Source organism: Antedon bifida, chromosome 5 (genome assembly GCF_963402885.1).
Source record: "Antedon bifida chromosome 5, ecAntBifi1.1, whole genome shotgun sequence".
Classification (NCBI taxonomy): domain Eukaryota; kingdom Metazoa; phylum Echinodermata; class Crinoidea; order Comatulida; family Antedonidae; genus Antedon; species Antedon bifida.
In genome coordinates, this window is record NC_136230.1 from 27,674,110 (window position 1) to 27,695,320 (window position 21,211).

The 21,211-nt window shown below is 33.2% G+C and overlaps 2 protein-coding genes across 2 annotated transcripts; one reads left to right on the forward strand and one right to left on the reverse strand.

The window, feature by feature from the left end:
- Nucleotides 1-29: 29 nt before the first annotated feature.
- LOC144842133 (GDP-Man:Man(3)GlcNAc(2)-PP-Dol alpha-1,2-mannosyltransferase-like) lies at nucleotides 30-4,255 on the reverse strand. Its single transcript, XM_078698515.1, has 4 exons — nucleotides 4,081-4,255; nucleotides 3,511-3,756; nucleotides 2,210-3,138; nucleotides 30-1,638 (listed from the first exon to the last, which is right to left on the reverse strand). The coding sequence occupies exons 1-4, from the start codon at nucleotides 4,140-4,142 to the stop codon at nucleotides 1,367-1,369; spliced, it is 1,509 nt and encodes a 502-aa protein (XP_078554641.1). The 5' UTR covers nucleotides 4,143-4,255; the 3' UTR covers nucleotides 30-1,366.
- Nucleotides 4,256-4,400: 145 nt separating this feature from the next.
- Nucleotides 4,401-20,974, forward strand: LOC144842128 (copper-transporting ATPase 1-like). Its single transcript, XM_078698505.1, has 19 exons — nucleotides 4,401-4,538; nucleotides 5,173-5,302; nucleotides 6,326-7,577; nucleotides 11,239-11,442; nucleotides 11,879-12,048; nucleotides 12,472-12,633; nucleotides 12,745-12,827; nucleotides 13,383-13,536; nucleotides 14,330-14,563; nucleotides 14,949-15,198; nucleotides 15,784-15,908; nucleotides 16,074-16,214; nucleotides 16,334-16,705; nucleotides 17,186-17,378; nucleotides 17,465-17,623; nucleotides 17,935-18,281; nucleotides 18,468-18,585; nucleotides 19,071-19,173; nucleotides 19,990-20,974. Exons 2-19 carry the CDS (start codon nucleotides 5,198-5,200, stop codon nucleotides 20,189-20,191), a joined length of 4,374 nt encoding a protein of 1,457 aa, XP_078554631.1. The 5' UTR covers nucleotides 4,401-4,538; nucleotides 5,173-5,197; the 3' UTR covers nucleotides 20,192-20,974.
- The last annotated feature ends 237 nt before the right edge of the window (nucleotides 20,975-21,211 follow it).

The window sequence follows — 21,211 nt, forward strand, 5'->3', positions numbered from 1 at the left end:
ATATTGAAAACAAATGTATATAAAAATAATACACACCATTTATTATTTTATTTATTAAGGATGAGAAGTAAAGATGATACTAAAACCACAGAGGATGTAAAAATGAATTTTTATATTGAATTTAATTTTTACTTCCTCAAAATCTAAATGTATGTGGCTATTAGTTCACACTTCGGTACATTGTTATAGAGGGGGGTATTTAGTATGCCATCGCTGCATACAAACTCAAACTTTCATTTTTATTTATAAAAATGTTAAAAGCAAGAAATAGCGTGTTGCAAGGATTTACAATAAATTGTATGTAAAGAATATTGCATAACCTTTCACTGTTTTTTTTTATCAAACAATTTAAATTTATAAATATTTATTTATCTAAACTCATTTAAATCTATCAATACTGTTTATTTAATATACCTGTACTCACTTTATTAAATAAAAATATTTCTGATTATGTTAAATTTAATATATATATTTATGCTACTTTTCATCACGTGAAGAAAAAGAAACATTTTCATTTAATAGTTCTACTCTATAGTACTGTAAAATCTCTAATCTAAAGCTAAACTTTCGCCTTGTTGACATGAACTTGGCTTGTGTTTCTAAAACCTAATGTCAACCATGTGTACGAATTGCATCACCATCTGGTACAAAGAGTTACCTTATGGAAGGAATACAAAACTTAAGAAATGGACAATGATCTCAAATGTAAGCAAGCTTTAAAGGTATAAAAGTGCTGTTTGCATAAAGACATGGATGCTCTAATAATGTTTTTTTAAAAGATACAGTAGACGGGTGCAGATCCAAGTGGGTTTCATTGGGGCGCACACTTCCCCCTTTTGACAGTTGAAACTACTTTTTGGTATTGATTTTTACATACTATTAATATTGTATGTTAGTGCTTGGATATGCTCCTGGTAGATCTCCGTTGGGATACCTCTATTGAGCTCTGTCTGCACTATCAAACTAGTTGGACAAAAAAGTGTGATGTGCCCAAATATGGTAGTGATATGACATCATCTTTATATATGGGCACATCACATTTTTGTCACATAAAGTTTGATAGTGTAGACAGAGCTTAATAAAATAAAAATAATGGTAAGGGAACACGAAGGGGAAATATATCTTTCAACACTGGGGACACCATTATTAAGGAGACTCTTTTTGGGTCCTAAAGGTGTCTTCTTAATAGGGATTCTACTGTATTATATTTCTGGCTCAATCGACCTCATTTACTTTAGGTCCAAAACCACTAACACTTTACACCTATAGATGGAATGAATTTTAAAATGCACATTCACATAGAGTATTATTTAATTTTAAAATACTGTCAGGTTTTTTCACTATAAGTATAAGAAGGACAACTAATTTATCGAAACAAAAGTTCTGTCGCTATCAAAAATTCCCTTTCAAACACTTCTTCTGAAAATCGTTTAACCGATTCACGAGCATTTTCACGTATTTTTAATCTATCAGCTTTTTTCATTAGTAAGATAGTTGCCATGGCATCAGAATACTCATCAATATCAGTTGCTAGGAAACCAGTTTGTTGGCCGTTGTACCGGACAACGATGTCCTTCTTTGGTCCGCCTGAATTGTGAGCAAGTATGATTGTACCAGCTGCCATACACTCCACAACGCCTTGAAAAGAGATGAAGGTATTTTTATATTAAAAACAACACCATGATGTACAAAGAAGTTCTCAATTTAAAAGTTTATAAAGTCGACTCTCCCAATACTGGATACCTTTGGGCTGGCCAAATATGTCTGGTTTACCGGAAAGTCTGGTATTCGGAATAATTTTTAATGCTAAAAATGAATTTGGGACCTTTTGGATCCTGAAAAAATGCTGGTATTGTGAGAGTCCGGTATTGGGAGAGTTTCCATTTCATAAACTAGTATTCACCACCCAAGTGAGAAATTTCTCTTAATAGTTGTACAGTATTCACTTAATTTTGATAGGTGTTACTCTTGTGAATACAGCCACAATACCCACACAGGTTAAAGGATTATCTTTATGCTCTCCAAATTTTAATTTTTTATTTTATTTGTAGTTACAGTATATACATTGTATCAATTGAGCCACCATGGTAACATTACTTGCTCCCTTGCTTGTTATCACCAATGCATACACATTGGCCTATATTAGTGTTGATACTGTAAACATTCCAAAAATGTGTTACTTATGAATAAAAGTATTAAGATCCTGTACCTATTCCAAAGTGTTCATTCCACATAGTATGCAGACCAATAGTAGCCTCCGAGAGGTGTTTTTTAAGCTCATCGAAACTAACGTTTAACTTGAATTCAACGTTGGCACGTATGTTAAACCGTTCGCATAATTCACGAAGCTCATCAACCCGCTCCATATCCTCTCTGTTCCTGCAGCTTCCCACCAGTATCAAGCGCAGATTACGATACGGATCATCCGAATAATTCTTTAATAGTTTGTTAAATGCTCGGATTTGTAATTGATGATCTTTTTCTGGTCTAAATTGCGCAACGGAAACGATGGTGTGCTGATGCAGTGATCCGTCGTGTAATGGTAATTTAAGAAATCCTGACGTATCGCAAGGCGGATACACTATGCTGGTTTTTTGCGGGCATTTCCAAATATCTAAAATATGGTTTTCGGTCCATGAAGAATTAACCATTATGACTTCGTTACGCGCACCCATGATACCGTAGAGGTACGCAAAAAGACGATAATAAACCAGTTTGAAGCAGCTTAGCACGGGATTTCTTGCAATAAAACCGGGATTATTGTGAGCCTCTCTGCGCTCCGCAACTCTCGCCAGCATGTCCGTACTTATAGTTGGATAATGCACATACGACCCTGTGCGGCAATTACCAATGTACTTAAAAAGCGGTATGGTAAACGCATAACCCATTGTATCTATGTACAAATCTGGGGTGAATTTCTGCAAAGCTTCTAGACCTAGGCCTACAGAACCGAGACTCTGTCCTAGTAGCGTGAAGAAAGGGTACGTGCTGGCCTCTACTAAATAACGTCTCTTCAGAAACACAAATTCAACCGGTTTTTCAACTGTAATGTTAAATCGTTGCTTCGCTTTTAAGATGATCTCATCACCCGTGACATTCTGATCGCCAGTGTAGACTACGCAACGTACAAATGAGTACCTTAAAAAGAAAGAAAAACAGGTCAGTCAGTTTAATAACAAACTGGAATTTCAAAGGGGTTTTATTTTGCAGCAGATTCCATATGCTAATCATTCTTGACTCATGGTCATTCTCAGATGTTTTTCAGCAAGTAAGAAAACCTTTCAATAGGCAGTCACTTAAAATATTCTTGAATGAAATTTGCCATAATTATTATTAAAAATTCACTTTATTATGTACCTTATTATATTGTGTTTATTAATAAGTTTTATGGAGTTTTGTTTTTTTACACAACTACATGTTTGTCGCCTGTTTTAACAAAATTAAGGAAAGAACTCGGACTATCCATCAAAGTATATATTGTTTAATAATAAAGAAAAAATACCAATGTACCTCCTTTGCAATGCTTGTATGGCGCACCATAGTACCCTCTCCCCTCCTCCGCCTGCGTTGCAATAAGGGTGGAAAAACCCTACGACAACAGGTTGCATTCCATTTTCCGTTTTTTCCCATAGATGTGGTAGTTTCTTGTGTTTATTGCGTTGAATAGATGACTTAATGTACACAAATGAACATAATATTATGATGACAATAGGACTAATTATAAGCAACGCAAGAAAAAGTAGATTCCAAAGTAACCTACAAAAAAAATATTTTTATTAATATTTCAAGAAATCTGCACACATTTTTCATTTCAAAATTGCACAATTGAACATAAATTTTTTGCGGAATTGCAAATTATTACGCAAAAATAGGCATATCCTTAAGCAATTTATTTAAATGGTTTAAATTATTCCTAGGCCTAGTAGTAGGCTAGCCATAATCATAGCCCTAGCTAGGCCCTAGATCCTACCGGCCACTGCCAGCACAGCAGCAGTGCTGTCCGGCTGTAGCAGACTCGAGAGGAGGAAGCAGGCTTACCGAGAAACAAATGGGTTTCTACTGTATTAAATGTATGCCTACCTTTGTAAAATTAGAATAATCTGGATGAATGTTGATGCAACCATTTTAATTATTTTCTTCATTTCCAGCAGTTTCAGCTGTTTAGTAAGTCTAGGCCTACCACCGGCTTGGCCTACGTGTACAACATACAGCGACAAATTGCACAATATTAAAAATAAACAGAGCAAAAGTGCGATTCAAAAACCAATACTATCATATCTTCTTCCATACAAACGTCTTATTTCGGACTCTTGTATTAGCATACTTGGGCTTTCCTATCAACAGAAGAGAGGTGAAAGTTCACATGTTCTCGGTAAACAATTCAGAATCTGTGCGACGAGTAAATGGTGTCACTTTTCGTCGACTGTTTTCACGAAATTTGAATAAACATGTAATCAGAAAAAAGCATCATAACTTTAAATATTAGTTATATTATTTGGTTTCACAGTAAATCTGCTTTTTGAAGTGTTCTATACTGGGTAAGTAATGTCAAATTTTACCTTAAGAACGGCTTTACTGGTTGTAATTGAATTGCACACAGGTAAAAACGATTCCGTAGGCGGTCTACTTTTATAATTCTTGGCAATTGAATTGACCACAGGAGAAACATAGGCCTCAGACAGCTCAGGAAGTGAAAAATGACAAATCTCACACATAAGGCCTAGCAAACCTACATGTTTTGTCTAGACAAGTATCTAAAAAAGAAAAGTCATACGTCAATTGTTTTAAATCTTTTTTAAGTGTAATACATTTTTAGCCTGTGTATTTATTTTAATTTAATTTTACAGTAGGCCCTATATCAAAATAAATATAGATGGACTTATCGTATTGTATCGTTCCCTTAACTAATGCCCAATACACTGCATTTTCTTATTTCACACTGCCTCATTTAACTTAATTGAAGCTCAAACCAATTTAAAACCGCACTAAAAAAGCACTGGTCTAACCACCCGTTAAAATACAGCCCATATAAGAAGAATATGTTCTGGTCACGAGGGGCACAGAAGCATTAATGCTTTAAGTTTCGAAATCCATGTAGATCCAGGTAGGAAAGGAAGAAATACTTACATTTTAAATTAATTTATATTGTGATAGATAATTACCTTTTTTCAGTTTTTAAAAGACAATTTGTTGCCAGATGGAGGAAATATGTGTTATAGCGATTGAGGGAATGACCTGCGAATCTTGTGTGCGTAACATTCAACAAGTCATAGGTGATGATCTTGGGGTCAAAAATATCAATGTAAGTTAAAGATGTTCATATTCAGTGTTCTCTCACTTTTGCAGAAAAAAAAGTATGTTTTCAATTATAAATGGTTAAATTCAACCAAAAACCTTTTTTGCTTTGAATTACAGTTTTTCAGGTAATTTTTTTTCAATCCAATTTTTGTTCAAAGTGAATAACTATGGAACATCAAAATGGCATACTGTATTCAACAACAACTTATAAAATATTATTTTTTTCATGGAGACAATATATCTCAAAATATTTGAACCATTGGAAACATACAGTAATATAAATGATGATTAAATATAATTCTGTAGAAATATTTTATATAAGACTACTAATTAATATCTTTTTAAATATTTAATGATAACTAATTATTACCATTATAACCAATAATAATGATAACTAATAATCAATTATTCTATATAACTAATAATTATCATTTATAATAAAACCTATTTATTTTCATACAGTTAATAGTTTTATTATCAAAACAGGTAATTTATAATATTCAATCATATACAAATTTATACTTTTTACTGTATTTCATTTTTTAACAAAATGATTGATTAAATAACGTTAATGTTAATACTATTTACTATTACTGTACATCATTTACTCGTTACTATTTACTGTGTAAACGTAGTCTTGTCATGAAAATTTTAATTTAAAAAATTAAATACTAAATCAACTCTCCAGTAGTATCAACTCCCTGGTATTATTACTTGTAATATTATTGTACAACAAATACATTTTTAAAAGATAATAATAGGTATAGTATTTTGTTATGTTAAATTTATTCTTTTGTCTCTATTCTGCTTATCCATATAAAATGGTGCACTGTTAATTGATTGTGCAAGTCTGTGAAAAGACTAAACCAGTACATTATACTCATTATACATGCAGACAGCTTGCATACATTATTGTGTATATGAAATATACCAAGAACAAAATTAACCTTTGTACCAGTATATATAATTTTCATTGATTTTACAACTATTTAATCAAACTCTGTGTCAATTAATTTTATATTTGCAGGTATCTTTGGAGAAAAACGAAGCTGTTATCAAGTTTAATTCGTTTGTGACTACAACTCAGCAATTATGTGATAAGATCGAAGATATGGGTTTTGGCGCATCATTGAAAGATAACGGCACACACAAAAAGACTGTGACGGTTTACATAAATGGCATGCGATCAACTTCATGCGCACAGTCTATCGAGAAAAAGTTATCAACTCTAGAGGGAGTTGATCAGATATCGATATCGTTTGAACGAGAACAAGGTGTAATTGCTTTTGTAGAAGGATCGACCAATCATGAATTGTTACTGGCTGCCATTCAGGAAATGGGATTTGGGGCCTCATTAAGCGAGACTGATAAACCATTAATTAATGAAGTTGTAATACATGTGAATGGCATGACGTGTAACTCATGTGTGAAATCCATTGAAGGGAATATATCCACACTGAACGGTGTTAACAATATTACGGTCTCGCTTGAGAATAAATCCGCAAAGATACAGTATAATCTGCAAAAAATGAATCCGAACACTTTGAAACAAGCGATTGAAGATATGGGATTTGTGAGCAGCTTTGACGAGTTGGACTCGGAATTACGAGATGTTGTAATCTCAGTTGGGGGAATGACGTGCCAGTCTTGTGTGCGTTCAATTCAGGATCATATTTCGACGTTGAAAGGAGTCGTCGAAATTGAAGTGTCTTTAGCGAAAGAGAAGGCTTTCGTAAAATATGACCCTGTGTTGACTCAACCAGAAACAGTTCGTGAAGCGATAGAAGATATGGGGTTTGATGCGGAATTACCGAATCACAATATGGTAACAATTGTGCTCGGTGTTGAAGGTATGACATGCCAATCGTGCGTAAAAAGCATTGAAGGGAAGATGAAAGATGAAGCAGGTGTTGAAGAAATTACAGTTTCACTTGAAAATAAAAATGCTTCAATATCGTATAATCCTGATGTTACTACGCCAGAGAAACTGCGTCAAGGAATTGACGAAATGGGTTTCGACTGCTTTTTACCGGTAAACCTTGATAGCACGGACCAAATTATGGAAAATACACAAACTACAATCGTATCCATTGAGGGTATGACATGTAATTCATGCGTTTGTTCGATTGAGGGAAATATTTCAGACAAGCCTGGTGTTAAAGTGATAAAAGTTTCACTCGCAGAGAAGAAAGCAGACATTGAGTTTTACCCGTCAAAAACGTCACCAACTGATCTACGGGATGCCATTGATGATATGGGATTTGACGCTTCTCTTGTGGGTAAGTTGGTTCATTTCTTTACTCCGTAATCGTAACATTTTTTAGTGTGTGCAATAGTTACTTGAAATTTATCAAAAAGTAATAATTATTATCCGGAGAGAAAGTACAGTATATATATTTATTTTTTTTCTGAAATTATAAACTAAATTAAATTGTATCTATATTATCTACTACTGTATTTTTATTTGTTTCAATTTTTCATTTATTGAAAGTAACATCTGCAGTATCATATAAATACATAATATATATCATGCAACCTACATCTAAATGCCATATTGAGTTGAATGATATACAGTATAAATAATTGAGTATTAGGATTATTATTTATTATAATTAATATACCAGTAGGGCTAGTGATTTTCTGCTAAAAACGGCCTAGCCAAATATACCTAAGTTACCTATTGTATAGAAATCCATGTTTTGCCATTTTTTATTATAATTTCTCAATAATGTAATGAATTCAAACTATCAGTAGATCAGAAGTAGAAAGTAGTTCTAGACAAGGGAAGAGTAAATTACATTGTAAATTCACTCTTCCCTGGCCAGAGTGAAATTACATTGTAAATTCAATCTTCCCTGGCCAGACTACTGTATGTACTTTATTTATATGAGCAGCAGTACAAATCTGTACCTATTATTGTTGTTAAACATGGATTGCTAGAATAAAAGAGATTCTAAATCTGTTGTTGCTGTGCTTACCGTACCATAAACTCTATTCAATTGTTCAGTAGGCCTATTAGTTCTTGAGATCCATGACGTATACGTGCATCACGGCCACCAGGAAGTCTGCAGTATTAAACCCTTTCAAATATGCAGGCCAATTACAATATACTTTTCTTTATTTAAATAGAAATGTTTGATTTCAAAATCATTCACCTAACAATTTATTAGATCCTTACAGAATACTGTACTGTAAGATTAGTGTATCTTTAGCCTTATAGTACAGTACATTTAAAATGATCAACTCAATAGACATGTTACTATTAATCAAGTCATATAGCTGAAAGTTTTTAGTGTAAATTGCATGTACAGTATTGTCTACTAAGTATGTCAGGTAGGAAGAGTCTTAAACCACTACAGCATTTTAAGGCCTTTAATTATAATAAATTTTTAGTTTAATTGTTTTGTTATTTAATTTTCTCAAGTATATTGAGGGCCTCTTCAAGTCAGCTGTACTGCTGTATACAGCTATTAGATATATCTACCCTTGTAAAACAAAGTTGAATAAATAATTATAAATCCTATGCAAATTATTGAAAAATGTACTGTACATGCTGTGGGTATCAGTGGCTAAATTCTTTAATGGAGATAGAAATAAAATAAGCAAAAAGCCAAATCAAACAATAAAGTATAAAACAGCTAATATAGTAACAAACCCTATAGGTTTAATATAGTACATTATTATTAAAACCATAATAAATTGTTGTTTATTTTTGTTTGTATCACACTGCGCTTGTGTGTGTCTATTAAGATTAGATAGTAGTGCTCTATGATCCCAGTATTATAAAGATATCCGTACTTGAAAGATGGATTGATAATTAATAGTGGACGGAAGTGGAAGCAAAATAGACCTTGGACCTAAGCCCTAGCTGGCAATCCAATAAATAAAAAATAGTTTTACTACAAACAATTTTGCTACTTAACTAATTATTCATAAATAAATATATATCATTTTTACTTTTTAAACACATGTGGAACTTGCCATACTTTAAAATCAACATTATTTTTTTTAAGAGAATATGTTTATTATACAGTGGACACATTTTTCTATCAAAATCTCATTAAATAACACATTTAAAGCACATTTTTTATATCTTATGACATTCTCAGCGCCATTAAGTTTTCATTATGTCCAGCCGCCAGCTTATGTTGAATTTTAAAATCGTAATTTGCTTTCCAAATATTGCTCTTTGATATTAAACACAACTCCCTTGAGATGTACCATATGTGAGTTTGTTTAATATGCTTTTAAAACACTCTCGAAAAACGATTTTCTCTCGTTATTGTGCAGGTTTAAAGTATGTGTTCCGCATGGAATACCGTATTTATAGTAGGCTCTGTATAGCTGTACTACTACTGCATAAAGTGTAAACAGAATTAGACAGTACCAGCTGAATACAGTATTAATTTCAATGGTTCATACCAAAGTGAGAAGTAATTTTCATGCAAAATAAATGCATTTCCCCCATACAGTACAGTAGAACCTCTCTTTTCAGACATCCCTAGTCAGGGGACACTTTCTAGTGAAACTACAGTAGTGAACTAAGTGCCTATGTGTCCTAAAAGTGTAAAATAGGGGGTCAGTCTACTACAGTACAGTATAAATCTATTTTCCACCCCCAAAAAAGCAAAGAATGGATATTTGCCCATTAGTGAATAAAGGACATTGTTGACTATTCCAATTCAAATATTTATTCTACAGTTACAGCACTTGGTGTTACAAAAAATGTTAACCTCCTCAGTGTAGTTCAAACTAGTACAGTACTCCTTGTTTACCAACAACATTTTATATTAAATTTATTGCAGGGGCAGACCTAGGTGGAATGCTTTGGGTGTGTGTTTCCCCTTTTTGACAGCTACAGTATAAATTATGAACTACTTTTTGATAACTTTATTTTACAGACTACAGTAATATTATAATGATAACGCCTTTCTTTTTAAAAAAATCCTTGGATCTGCCTCTGGATTGTAATATATTAGAGGACAATAGTGCCATCATAAGCCAATTATCATTAAAAAGATTCACTATTTAAATTTAATAGTAATAGTCTTTCTACACTTCCTATATAACTTAATATTGTGTTTTCATTATCCAAAGCATCAGAAATAGGAAACGGATCAGGTTTGTTTGCCAATTTCTTGCCTGCCATTTCAGTTTATTACTGTAATAACCTACTGTACCATAAAGTGCTCTTATTAAACTATAATATTAGGCTACTGTACACATTTATATCTAGGGGTGTTAAAGAGGTGGTATAGGTTCAACATCTTTGAAGCTCTGTCTACACTATCAAACTGTATGTGACAAAAAAAAATGTGATGTGCCCATATACAGTATGGACATGATGATGGTCACATCACACTTTTTGTCAAACTAAACCCCTCCCCCCCCCCCCCCCCCAACATGTATAAACCTGCCATAATTATGTAATTATGTGTAGATATTGTATATTGGAGTATCCTACTTTCCTCCAACCTCACCCCCTTTATCCTGTTTTGCATCTATCCATATTCATCGTCCTTTTCTGCATCTTGATTCCCCTATCAATATCTCTTGCCTGTACAGTATTTACTCTAAATAAACCCATCATTGTACTATTAATATTTTTCATGTCAATTGTGAAATTTAACTACATTTTAATGTTATCATTATAAAATGTTATATGCCTGCAATAATTTACAATGTAAAACTTTAAATGTTTCAATTTGAGAATCGGAGGCACACAGGGTTTTTAGGTGTTTGTGTCGTGGACATAAGTGAAAAGCAAGGTAGCATCATCATATGTTTATCCAATACATACTGTATTATGTATGTAACTGTTGTTTAAATGAGCTCTGTATTTTAAGTGTTTTTAATGTGACGATGCCAAAGGAAAGCAAATTTCCAATTGTGTATTGGACGAATAAATATTTATTTTTATTTTTTTTTTTTTCTTCTAAGATGCCACTGTGAACCCAGCATACAAAGAAAGTAAAGAGAATCATAGTTTGAAAAGTATTCTAAAACGACCAAACCACCGTAAGCGGTTTCTTGAGGATTTGGAGCTTGGAGAAAGCGGCGTTAAAAAATGTCAATTGCAGGTGACCGGAATGACATGTGCTTCTTGCGTCGCTATCATAGAACGGAATCTGATAAAAGAGACAGGTAGGTAGACTACTATTGCGGTAACAGAAGCAAAATAGATGGCGATCTATTAATTCATTTCCTTTTATTTTGGATAGTACAGTACATCCATGTGAGAAATCATAAAAACAGAGAATTATCATTATCTATGATAGTAGAAGGTTTAAAAAGAAGAATTTTGGAAAAAACAAGAAATTTTAATTTAATTGTTTTGATTAGGAATAAACTTGTTTCCAGTTCACAATGCACGTTGACTTGTGAAATATTAATAATAAATATTATAATTGTTATCTATTTCTATTGGGTGCTTTAAAATATTCCTCGCGATAACCAACAAATCATGCATGCATTGATTTGCCAAAATTGCAGTCACATGCTGTTTTTTAACAGAAGGTCTAAAATAGTACTATATCATCTTTACCAATGTTAATTATTTGTTTTCTCCTTCTTTTTTCAGGCATACACTCTGTGTCTGTGTCACTTATGGCTCAGAAGGCTGAGGTTGGCTATGACGGTGATTTGGTCACATGCAACAAGATTGCTAACTATATCAGTGACATGGGGTTTGGCGCCAAGGTTTTGATGGAGGACGATCAGACAACAGGGGATCAATATGTTGAAATACAGGTATGTTTAATTATTCTTCCATACAATAAAGATAAAGTTATTGCACTGGCTCAAAATTAGTAAAAATAGCTTGAATTTGAGAGTTCTGTAATCGAAAATAAAGTTTATGAAGTTAAAAAAATAATTCAAAATAACATTTATTTACTTCTTTTTAAGATTAAAAAAATAAGTAAGAATTAACATATACAACAAACAAAAGATATCATTAACAATTTCTATTAAGGGGACACCTTCAGGACCCAACAAAGTGTCCCCTTAATAGGGGTGTCCCTTGAATAGTGCCATTGTTTCAGGGAAAAGTGACCCCCTTATAGGGGTCGGCCATCAATGTTAAAACTTATTTTCGATTATTTTAGGAATATATCTCCCCTGAATATTGAGTTCTACTGTTTCTGATATTGATATTTATAATTATTTATTTAGATAACAGGAATGACTTGTGCTTCTTGCGTATATCTCATTGAGTCTACACTTAAAAAGAAGCGAGGAATTCTCTCGGCATCAGTTACATTAGCAACTTGTAGAGGGCGCTTTGAGTATGACCCAGAGCTGGTTGGTCCAAGAGATGTCATGGAATATGTTAGGGTAAGTGTTCTTATTATTGTTATTTACTTATTTAATAAATTAATAATTGTTTGCTTATATTTTAATTCAAATTTTGTACAGTACTTGATCCATTTTCACATTATTTTGTAGGACGTTGGCTTTGGAGCAAGCCTGGCAACCAACGATACCAAAAGTAAAATGGCGATAATAGACCACAAAGAAGATATACGAAGGTATCTAAACTTTTAACATGTTTAAATTAAAGCTATCAGATATCTAAGACATAGCATATATTATATCATGTCATCCATAAGACATTAGAATTTCCTTTAAAGATTGATTACATCACTAATTAGGAAAGGCAAGCAATTAAAACATTCTTATACATAAGATATAGACAACAAGGTTTCATAATTAAAAATTTAAATGTTTTTTGCAATGTAAGTTCAGCTCTCAATAATTATTATCATTTTAGATAATAATGTATTTGTATTTTCTAATATACCTAAAGCTCTGTCTACACTATCAACCTTTATGTGAAAAAAATGTGAGGTGCCCATATACTTGATGATGTCATATCTCTACCATATTTGGTCATATCACATCACACTTTTGTATCAAACTAGTTTGATAGTGTAGACAGAGCTTAAATTTGTCTTATTGTTGATTGAATTCAATTCAAAACCTCCAATAACTCTTTCCCAGCAGATACAGTAGGAATACAAAGAAAAAGGATACAAAGTCTATTCTTTATTTGTTGTAGTTATTTTAATTTTTTTTTTTTACAGGTGGAGAAATTCCTTCCTATTGTGTTTGTTGTTTGGGATTCCTGTTATTATAATTCTTATACATGATATCAAGCATGGTGCCAATCAAAAACTCATCATTCCAGGATTGTCTTATGAAAACTTAATGTTGTTCTTGCTATGTACACCAGTACAGGTAGGTTTCACTGTAGCCAGGATTTTTACAGGGGTTCTTTTTTATACAAAAATTGTAGTAGACTAGTCCAGATTTGAGAAAAATGAAATGCTGTAGGTATTTTGTGTTAAAAGCAAAAAAACATGTGTTTTAGGGTAATTTCGGGGTGCTGAATTCAAATCTGCTGTTTACCCGGCTCAATTTTTAGATCTTCACCCTTGAAATGTGAAAAACAAAATGGCCACCATTTCAGACTTATTTTGGCTTATAACTTAACTTTTAAGTGATGTAGCAAGTTAAAAATGGAGTGGAAATATGACTATCTGGACTAGTCTATAGGAGGTTACCCTTGTGTACTAGTACATCACATCCACTGATCATAACTGGGCCCTCTGGGAGACCAGTGTGTGACTGAAGACGTAACCCAGTATAAATAAATAATACAAATATTTATTATTTTATAAAAGCAAGCAATATGGACAAAACAGCGATGAATGAATGAAAAAGAGTGTTTTAGGCCTAGCCTAGCTAGAATTTGCCTGCTGGCTCTGCAGGATTGGCCAAACAATTTTCTTGGCCTTTTTACTATCACAAGCACAACAGAGACCAACACAGTTCTATGAATTTGACTGTACCCAAACTTATGCTCTGTCTACACTATTAAACTAGTTTGACAAAAAAATGTAATGTGCCCAAATATGGTAGTGATATACCCACTTATGGTAGTGATATGACATCATAAAGTTTGATAGTGTAGACAGAGCTTTATAATGTATAAATATCAGTTTAATTATCATACATTTTTTTATTTCAGCTGTTTGGCGGTCGGTATTTCTACGTGCAGGCGTACAAAGCCCTAAAACATGGGGCAGCTAACATGGATGTTCTCATCGTTCTGGCTACAACCATCGCTTATTTATATTCCATATTTATCATTATTATTGCTGTAATACAAGGGGCAAGTACTAGCCCAATGACTTTCTTTGATGAACCGCCGATGCTACTTGTGTTTGTCTGTTTGGGAAGGTGGTTGGAGCACATGGCAAAGGTATATTTTATTTTCCTTAATATGGTAGCGATATGCCCAAATATGGTAGCGATATGTTCAAATATGGTAGTAATATGACATCATCATGTCCATATATGGGCACATCACATATTTCTGTCACATAAAGTTTGATAGTGTAGACAGAGCTTTAGTCCTAACTTATTTTACTTGGTCAATACATCAGTGTATGCATAGGCTGGTCTGCCTAACTTTGCTTGCTTGTTAACAGAACATCAAAATTAATTACTCGTTACTACAACCAGTGTGACCTTTCTGACCTTTGAAATCCTTTCTGTTCATGGAGCATTAAAGATTTTGGTATTGGCTATTGATACAATGATGCATATAGTAATGTAGTACTTTATTATTTATATTTTGTTTTTAGGGTAAAACATCTGAAGCTCTCACCAAACTAATGTCTCTACAAGCCACAGAAGCCACTTTGATTAAATACAATGATAATGGTGATATTGCGGAAGAGGTAGATATGGACGTAGATCTTCTACATAAAGGAGACGTTGTCAAGGTGTTCCCTGGAGGGAAGATTCCGATTGATGGCACAGTTCTGGAGGGCAAGTCAATGGTTGATGAGTCTCTCATTACTGGTGAATCCATGCCAGTGGTAAAGATGGCAGGTGAGAAGGGGTTGTTGGTGCAGCTGATGTCGTTAAAACTCCCAATCATAAAAATAGCTGGGTTTTTTTTTGTACATATATACTTAGCAGTACAGTATTTGTTGTTTATAAACTTGGTTGTGAGGTTTTGAATTTGAGACTCAAACATCATTTTTTATTTTGGGCAAAACATCATGTTTTGTTACTTAAAATTTAAAAAATAAATCCAAGGATAGCATTTAAGTTAAATTGTGAAAAACAGCGGCTTTATCTTTGGAATTGACATCTAAAGCCTTGTCTACACTATCAAACTAGTTTTACAAAAAAATGTGATCTGCCCATATATGGACATGATGATGTCATATTACTACCATATTTGGACATTTCACTACCACATTACCACATTTGGGTACATCACACTTTTTTGTCAATTTAGTTTGATAGTGTAGACAGAACTTAAGATTTATATCAAACAAATATGCACAAATATAGATGTTAAAAAATGACTTAAAGCAAAATCATTGACTTTAAACAAAGTTAAGATTATTTTGCAAGCATGATCCTGGCCTTCAGTTTCCAATCAATTTTAAAAATATTTCTTTCCAGGGCACACTGTAATAGGAGGAACTATCAACCAGAATGGAACGCTATTTGTGAAAGCCACCCACGTAGGTGCTGATACAACCCTTTCACATATTGTGAAGTTAGTTGAGGAAGCGCAAACTTCAAAGGTAGATTTTATTTATTTTATTATTTTGTAAATAAACTTCAGTATTAAAATAATTATCATGTCATAAACAAATGCTAAAAAAAATAATTTTAAATGAAAAAAAATGTTCTTGATATTTCAAATTGACACTGTGTTTTAAAATATTTCTTATTTTTCATTTTCCTAGGCTCCAATCCAGAAGGTTGCTGACAAAGTAGCTGGTTATTTTGTGCCTGGCATAGTCAGTTTATCTCTTCTTGTACTCGTCCTCCACATAGCGACTGGATATTCAAATCTGGAGGTGGCACATGCTTCCTACCAAGCTTCGGTACTATGATTTTATTTTTGTCATTTTACAAAATTTGTTTCATAATGATTTTTTTTTTTTTAATTTCAACTGGAATAATGCTAATGAAAATAATATGATTAATTTAATATTAATTTCAGAATGAAACAATGGGACGAAATGAAATGATTTTACAATATTCTTTCCAATGTGCCATCGCAGTGCTTTGTATAGCCTGCCCATGTGCACTCGGCCTGGCCACCCCTACAGCCGTAATGGTAGGAACCGGTGTTGGTGCTACTTTAGGAATTCTAATAAAAGGTGGCCAACCTCTCGAGATGGCACACAAAGTAAAGGTTATTGTGTTTGACAAGACGGGAACGATAACGCAGGGTGCACCACGTGTCATTCGTGTGGCTGTCTTTGAAAATCCGGTGGTGAAATCATTGAAGAAATTGTTGGTGATCGTGGGATCAGCCGAGTCTAGCAGTGAGCATCCGATTGGCTCAGCCATTGTCAAGTACACAAAAGAGGTAGGTCAAAATTGTAAATTTTCTTTCCAAGGTGTAAACACAAAATAAGTAGGGAGTTTTCGCACGTAAACGTTAACTTTAACTCTATTTCCCAACATGCAACTTGCAAGCTATTCCATGATTTGTTTTAATAAGAGCGGCGTATGTTGCATGTGCGACACATGCATCGCGTTCTACACTTTCAGTCGAAACGCGATATCAAGACGAACAAGTACGCAACTGTTCGCTGAACTACGTTGTTATTCAAATGAGTAGAATGTTGACGTCATCCATTAAAGTTAACGACATGCTCCTGCGAAAGCTCCCAATTATTATTAATTTTAAACTTTATAAGCCTATAAACAGTATCGTATTTATTGAATTATGAATTCATTTATTTATGTATTTCATAAAGCAGAATTGCATTTTTTTGTTAAAATGTAAGGCAAATGTAAAATAATGGGTTATATTAATTATTTATTACTTGAAATATTTTGACAGAAATTAAAAACCGAAGTGCTAGCAACGTGTAGTGATTTTGAAGCGGTGCCTGGATGTGGTTTAAAATGTACGGTTAGTGAAATTGAAGATCTTCTACTAAATTGTGAGGAAGATGAAGAACAAGAGAACGTGCAAAAGATGAATGGAAATGGCAGTCTCAACGGAATGCCAATTATTACGACATCATCTGTCGGTAGGTTGATGTTGATACTATATACTGTATAGTTAACACTTAAAATGTTGTCAAAATATCACGTAACAACATTATTCTTTAAACAGGCATGACTCAAACGCCAACCAAGCCTGGTGTGTACACCGTTGTTATTGGCAACAGAGAATGGATGCAACGTCATTGTTACGACATCCCATACGAAGCTGATGAAGAAATGAAAGATCATGAAAAGAAAGGACAAACTGCTGTTTTGGTAGCAGTCAATGGTAAGCGTTATATTAAATATTAAACATATTTGACTGGTCTCTTTTGAGATCTAGTTCCTCAGACCCATCTAGTGGCATAAGAGCTATGAGCGCTTGCTGGCAAACCCCAGGAGCCCCAGAGCATGAGCAATCCAATGCAACTACCCAGCGTTGGAGGGCCACTTAATAGTGCTAAACCAGGGGCCTTGGCTCACTGTGTTATGCCACTGGACCCATCGCTGATTTTATCTTCTTTTGCAATCAGTTTAGGAGCTCATAAGCAAATTTGCCTAGATTGTAGTACTGTAAAAAGCTGACCTTTGACATTTCAGGAATTGTACTTGGTATGATTGTCGTGGCAGATTCACTGAAACCAGAGGCTGCACTGGCAGTATACACATTAAAGAAAAGGGGCCTACGTGTTGTACTACTCACAGGTGATAACCGCAAAACAGCCGAAGCGATCGCAGGTCAGGTTGGAATAGCTGAGGTGTACGCACAAGTGTTACCGCAACATAAAGTTGCAAAGGTCAAAGAACTACAGGCTAAAGGTCAACTTGTTGCTATGGTTGGTGACGGGGTGAATGATTCACCAGCATTGGCGCAGTCAGATGTTGGGATTGCCATAGGTACTGGTACGGATGTTGCAGTGGAAGCGGCTGATATTGTACTTATACAGGTGGGTTAATATGCAAATTACACAATATGATTATTATAAAAATCTGTACTGTAATATTACTTTAAAAAAAATTATTTTATAAATCAATGAATTTTTAATCATAATTCTGTTCACTGAGGATTTTTTATTGTAATTTAAAATAGTTTATTCAATTTTATTATATTTTAATTTTTTTTTGTCTTTCAGAATAATCTTCTTGATGTAGTTGGAGCACTACATTTATCCAGAAAAACAGTTAGAAGAATTCATCTCAATTTTGGATTTGCAATTATATATAACCTTATAGGAATCCCAATTGCTGGAGGTATTATCTAATAATAATGTAATAATTTAGTTTTATGTTTTCCGCAACCTATCTGTCGTTTGGGTTTGCGAAAAAATGTTAATGCATCATAAAATTGGATCCTGGAAATTTTACACTGATCTGCAATGGTCAAAAATTGATTTAGTTGATGTAATATATTCAACTGCTATATATATATCTTTTTATTCAATATTTTTTTCCTGTTTCTGTGGTAGAACAAGTCTTCTTGGATAAGGACTATAAACCGTAGGTCCAGTGTACACCTCTAGCTCAAGTGCACGTTAAAGAACCTACTGTAGTGCATCTTTCGAGACTAGTAGTACTAGTACATCACAGCCACTAATCATAACTTGGCCCTCTGGGAGACTAGTCTTCGACTGAAGAGGTCGCCCAGTATAGATAAAATATTTAAATTCAGCCGCTATAGGCATATAGAATATAATACTTCTGGTGATATTATTGTGATTTTTATAATTTTCCATTAGGTTTATTCATGCCATGGGGCATAGCTCTGAAGCCTTGGATGGCATCAGCTGCCATGGCATTCTCTAGTGTTTCTGTTGTAACATCCTCATTGTTGCTAAAATTGTAAGTCTACCATTCATTCATATTTTGCATCAGCAGCAGACACCTTGACTTTATTTATCCTTTTTTTAATCATCCTATTCATTATCATTTTTCTTTTTTTTATCTCGCCCAACAGAAGATGTTTTTCTTCACTTTCCATGGCGTCTGCCTTCAAACTCTGACCTTATGTCAATATTTTATTGCCTTGTGTTTTATTATCTTTTATGTCAGAGTCTGTTATGAAACTTGAAAACTTGGAATACAGTAGAACTCCTCTTTTAATGTAAAACAAACAAGGGGATGATAATGTTTTAACACTGCCTACAATCCCTATTTTAAAGGGCACCTCTTTATTAAGGGGACACTTTGTTCGTTTCTGAAGGTGTCCCCTGAATAAAAGTTCTACGCTTTTTTGTACCTCCATAGTCATCACTAAAAAATTACTCCGTAACATAAAAATGGTGTGCATACTGTAATTTAGCTGCACCCACTTTATTTATACCCGACACCATTGGCATAGCCATACATTACACTGAACACATTTGTGCCTTTTTTAATGTTTGTAGTACATAAGCTGTTATTATTTTATACCAATTACGTTCTCTGGTAGTTAGATTCCTGAAATAGTTTACCTGGCTTTTTAGTTTTAGTTTACTATTGCTAGACACTTTGAATGTCTATTTAATCAGTCTTGTTTTGCTAAAAGCCAGAGTAGGCAAATCCAGAGTCTGTAAGTTTATTAAAATAAGTTTTGTAGCCAAAATATTGGTTGAATTATGTATTTTATTGTATGTGATTAATGACATAATAAGCAGTATCATTAATTTATTGTTTTAGGTACAAGAAACCGGATTACGCAAGTCTGGAAAAGCCGAATTGCCACCAATTGAAAAATAGATCCCATCGAATATCCATTGACATCAGCGAAGAGGAGGATGTTACTATTTTTAATAAACCAAAATCATGGAAGAAGTTTACTTTAAAGACATCGAAAGATTCTCTGAAAATGTCGTTGTTAGGAGGAGAACATGAAGATTGAAAATACACTACATTACATAAGTTATTGTAAAGTATACAAATAATGAATGTTTATGAGTGTAATAGTACAAATAATGAGATGAAATATAACCTTCCATCATTCACCTCATGCAATTATTTGTACCATTTTACGAATATAAAACATTCATTATTTGTTTTATATAACGTCGAAATAAATAAATTCCTGTCATGCACGTCGGTCTGCTTCCGATGTTTACAAACAAAACAGGCAAAACGATTTCACAGTAATTGTATACTATTATTATTTTTCACCCACTAACTGTTCAATAGTGCGTACTATTGCACGACATGTGACCCACAATCGTCCTATCAAATGACAGGAATTTATTTAGGTGTTATACAATAACTAATACCACTGAGACAGCCTAGATTAGTAGCCATGTGTACTATCTAAATAAATTATTATGACATATCTTGTAAATTGGTCATTTTATATAAAGTATAAAAATAATATAAATAAATTATTTTAAATACAACCATATTAAGATTATTAGTTTGTTGTCATTTGTGTGAGAAATATGACCCACTTTATCTTTTAGGAAGGACACATTTTTGTACAGTTTTTTATATTTTTAATAGTATAGATTAATTTAGAATTACATAATTTTCTGTCTGCACATGTTAAAAAGCCTTGCATACATAAATTATGTGTTCAAAACTATTTATATTCATACCATATATGTTAAATATATATTTAAAGAAATTTATTTTTATGCAATTTAGATGCTGTCAGGAATGTGTTAAATATAATGTTTAAAATAATGTTAAAGATATTTTTTTTTTAGTCCCTTTGTCTTCTTCATTTTGTCATACGAAATCTTAAATAAAATGACTGTAAAAGTTTATATTTTTAGTTTAATGTCATTTATTTTATAATTGACCAATGTACATCACAAAACAATGATAAATTTAACTACATATACATAATATATGCCATTTTAATGTCACCTAGTTATCCACTTTGTCCAAAAATTTGATCGAAAAAAAAATGTGTTTACCT

Bases quoted from the DNA above. Each gene is read 5' to 3' on its own strand.
- LOC144842128 (XM_078698505.1), top strand. From the start codon at position 5,198: ATGGAGGAAATATGTGTTATAGCGATTGAGGGAATGACCTGCGAATCT. The intron at 11,443-11,878 runs GTAGGTAGACTA...TTCTTTTTTCAG, and splicing joins GAATCTGATAAAAGAGACAG to GCATACACTCTGTGTCTGTG. The intron at 18,282-18,467 runs GTGGGTTAATAT...TTTGTCTTTCAG, and splicing joins CTGATATTGTACTTATACAG to AATAATCTTCTTGATGTAGT.
- LOC144842133 (XM_078698515.1), bottom strand. From the start codon at position 4,142: ATGAAGAAAATAATTAAAATGGTTGCATCAACATTCATCCAGATTATT. The intron at 3,139-3,510 runs GTACATTGGTAT...TTTCTTTTTAAG, and splicing joins ATACAAGCATTGCAAAGGAG to GTACTCATTTGTACGTTGCG. The intron at 1,639-2,209 runs GTACAGGATCTT...TCTCTTTTCAAG, and splicing joins GAATGAACACTTTGGAATAG to GCGTTGTGGAGTGTATGGCA.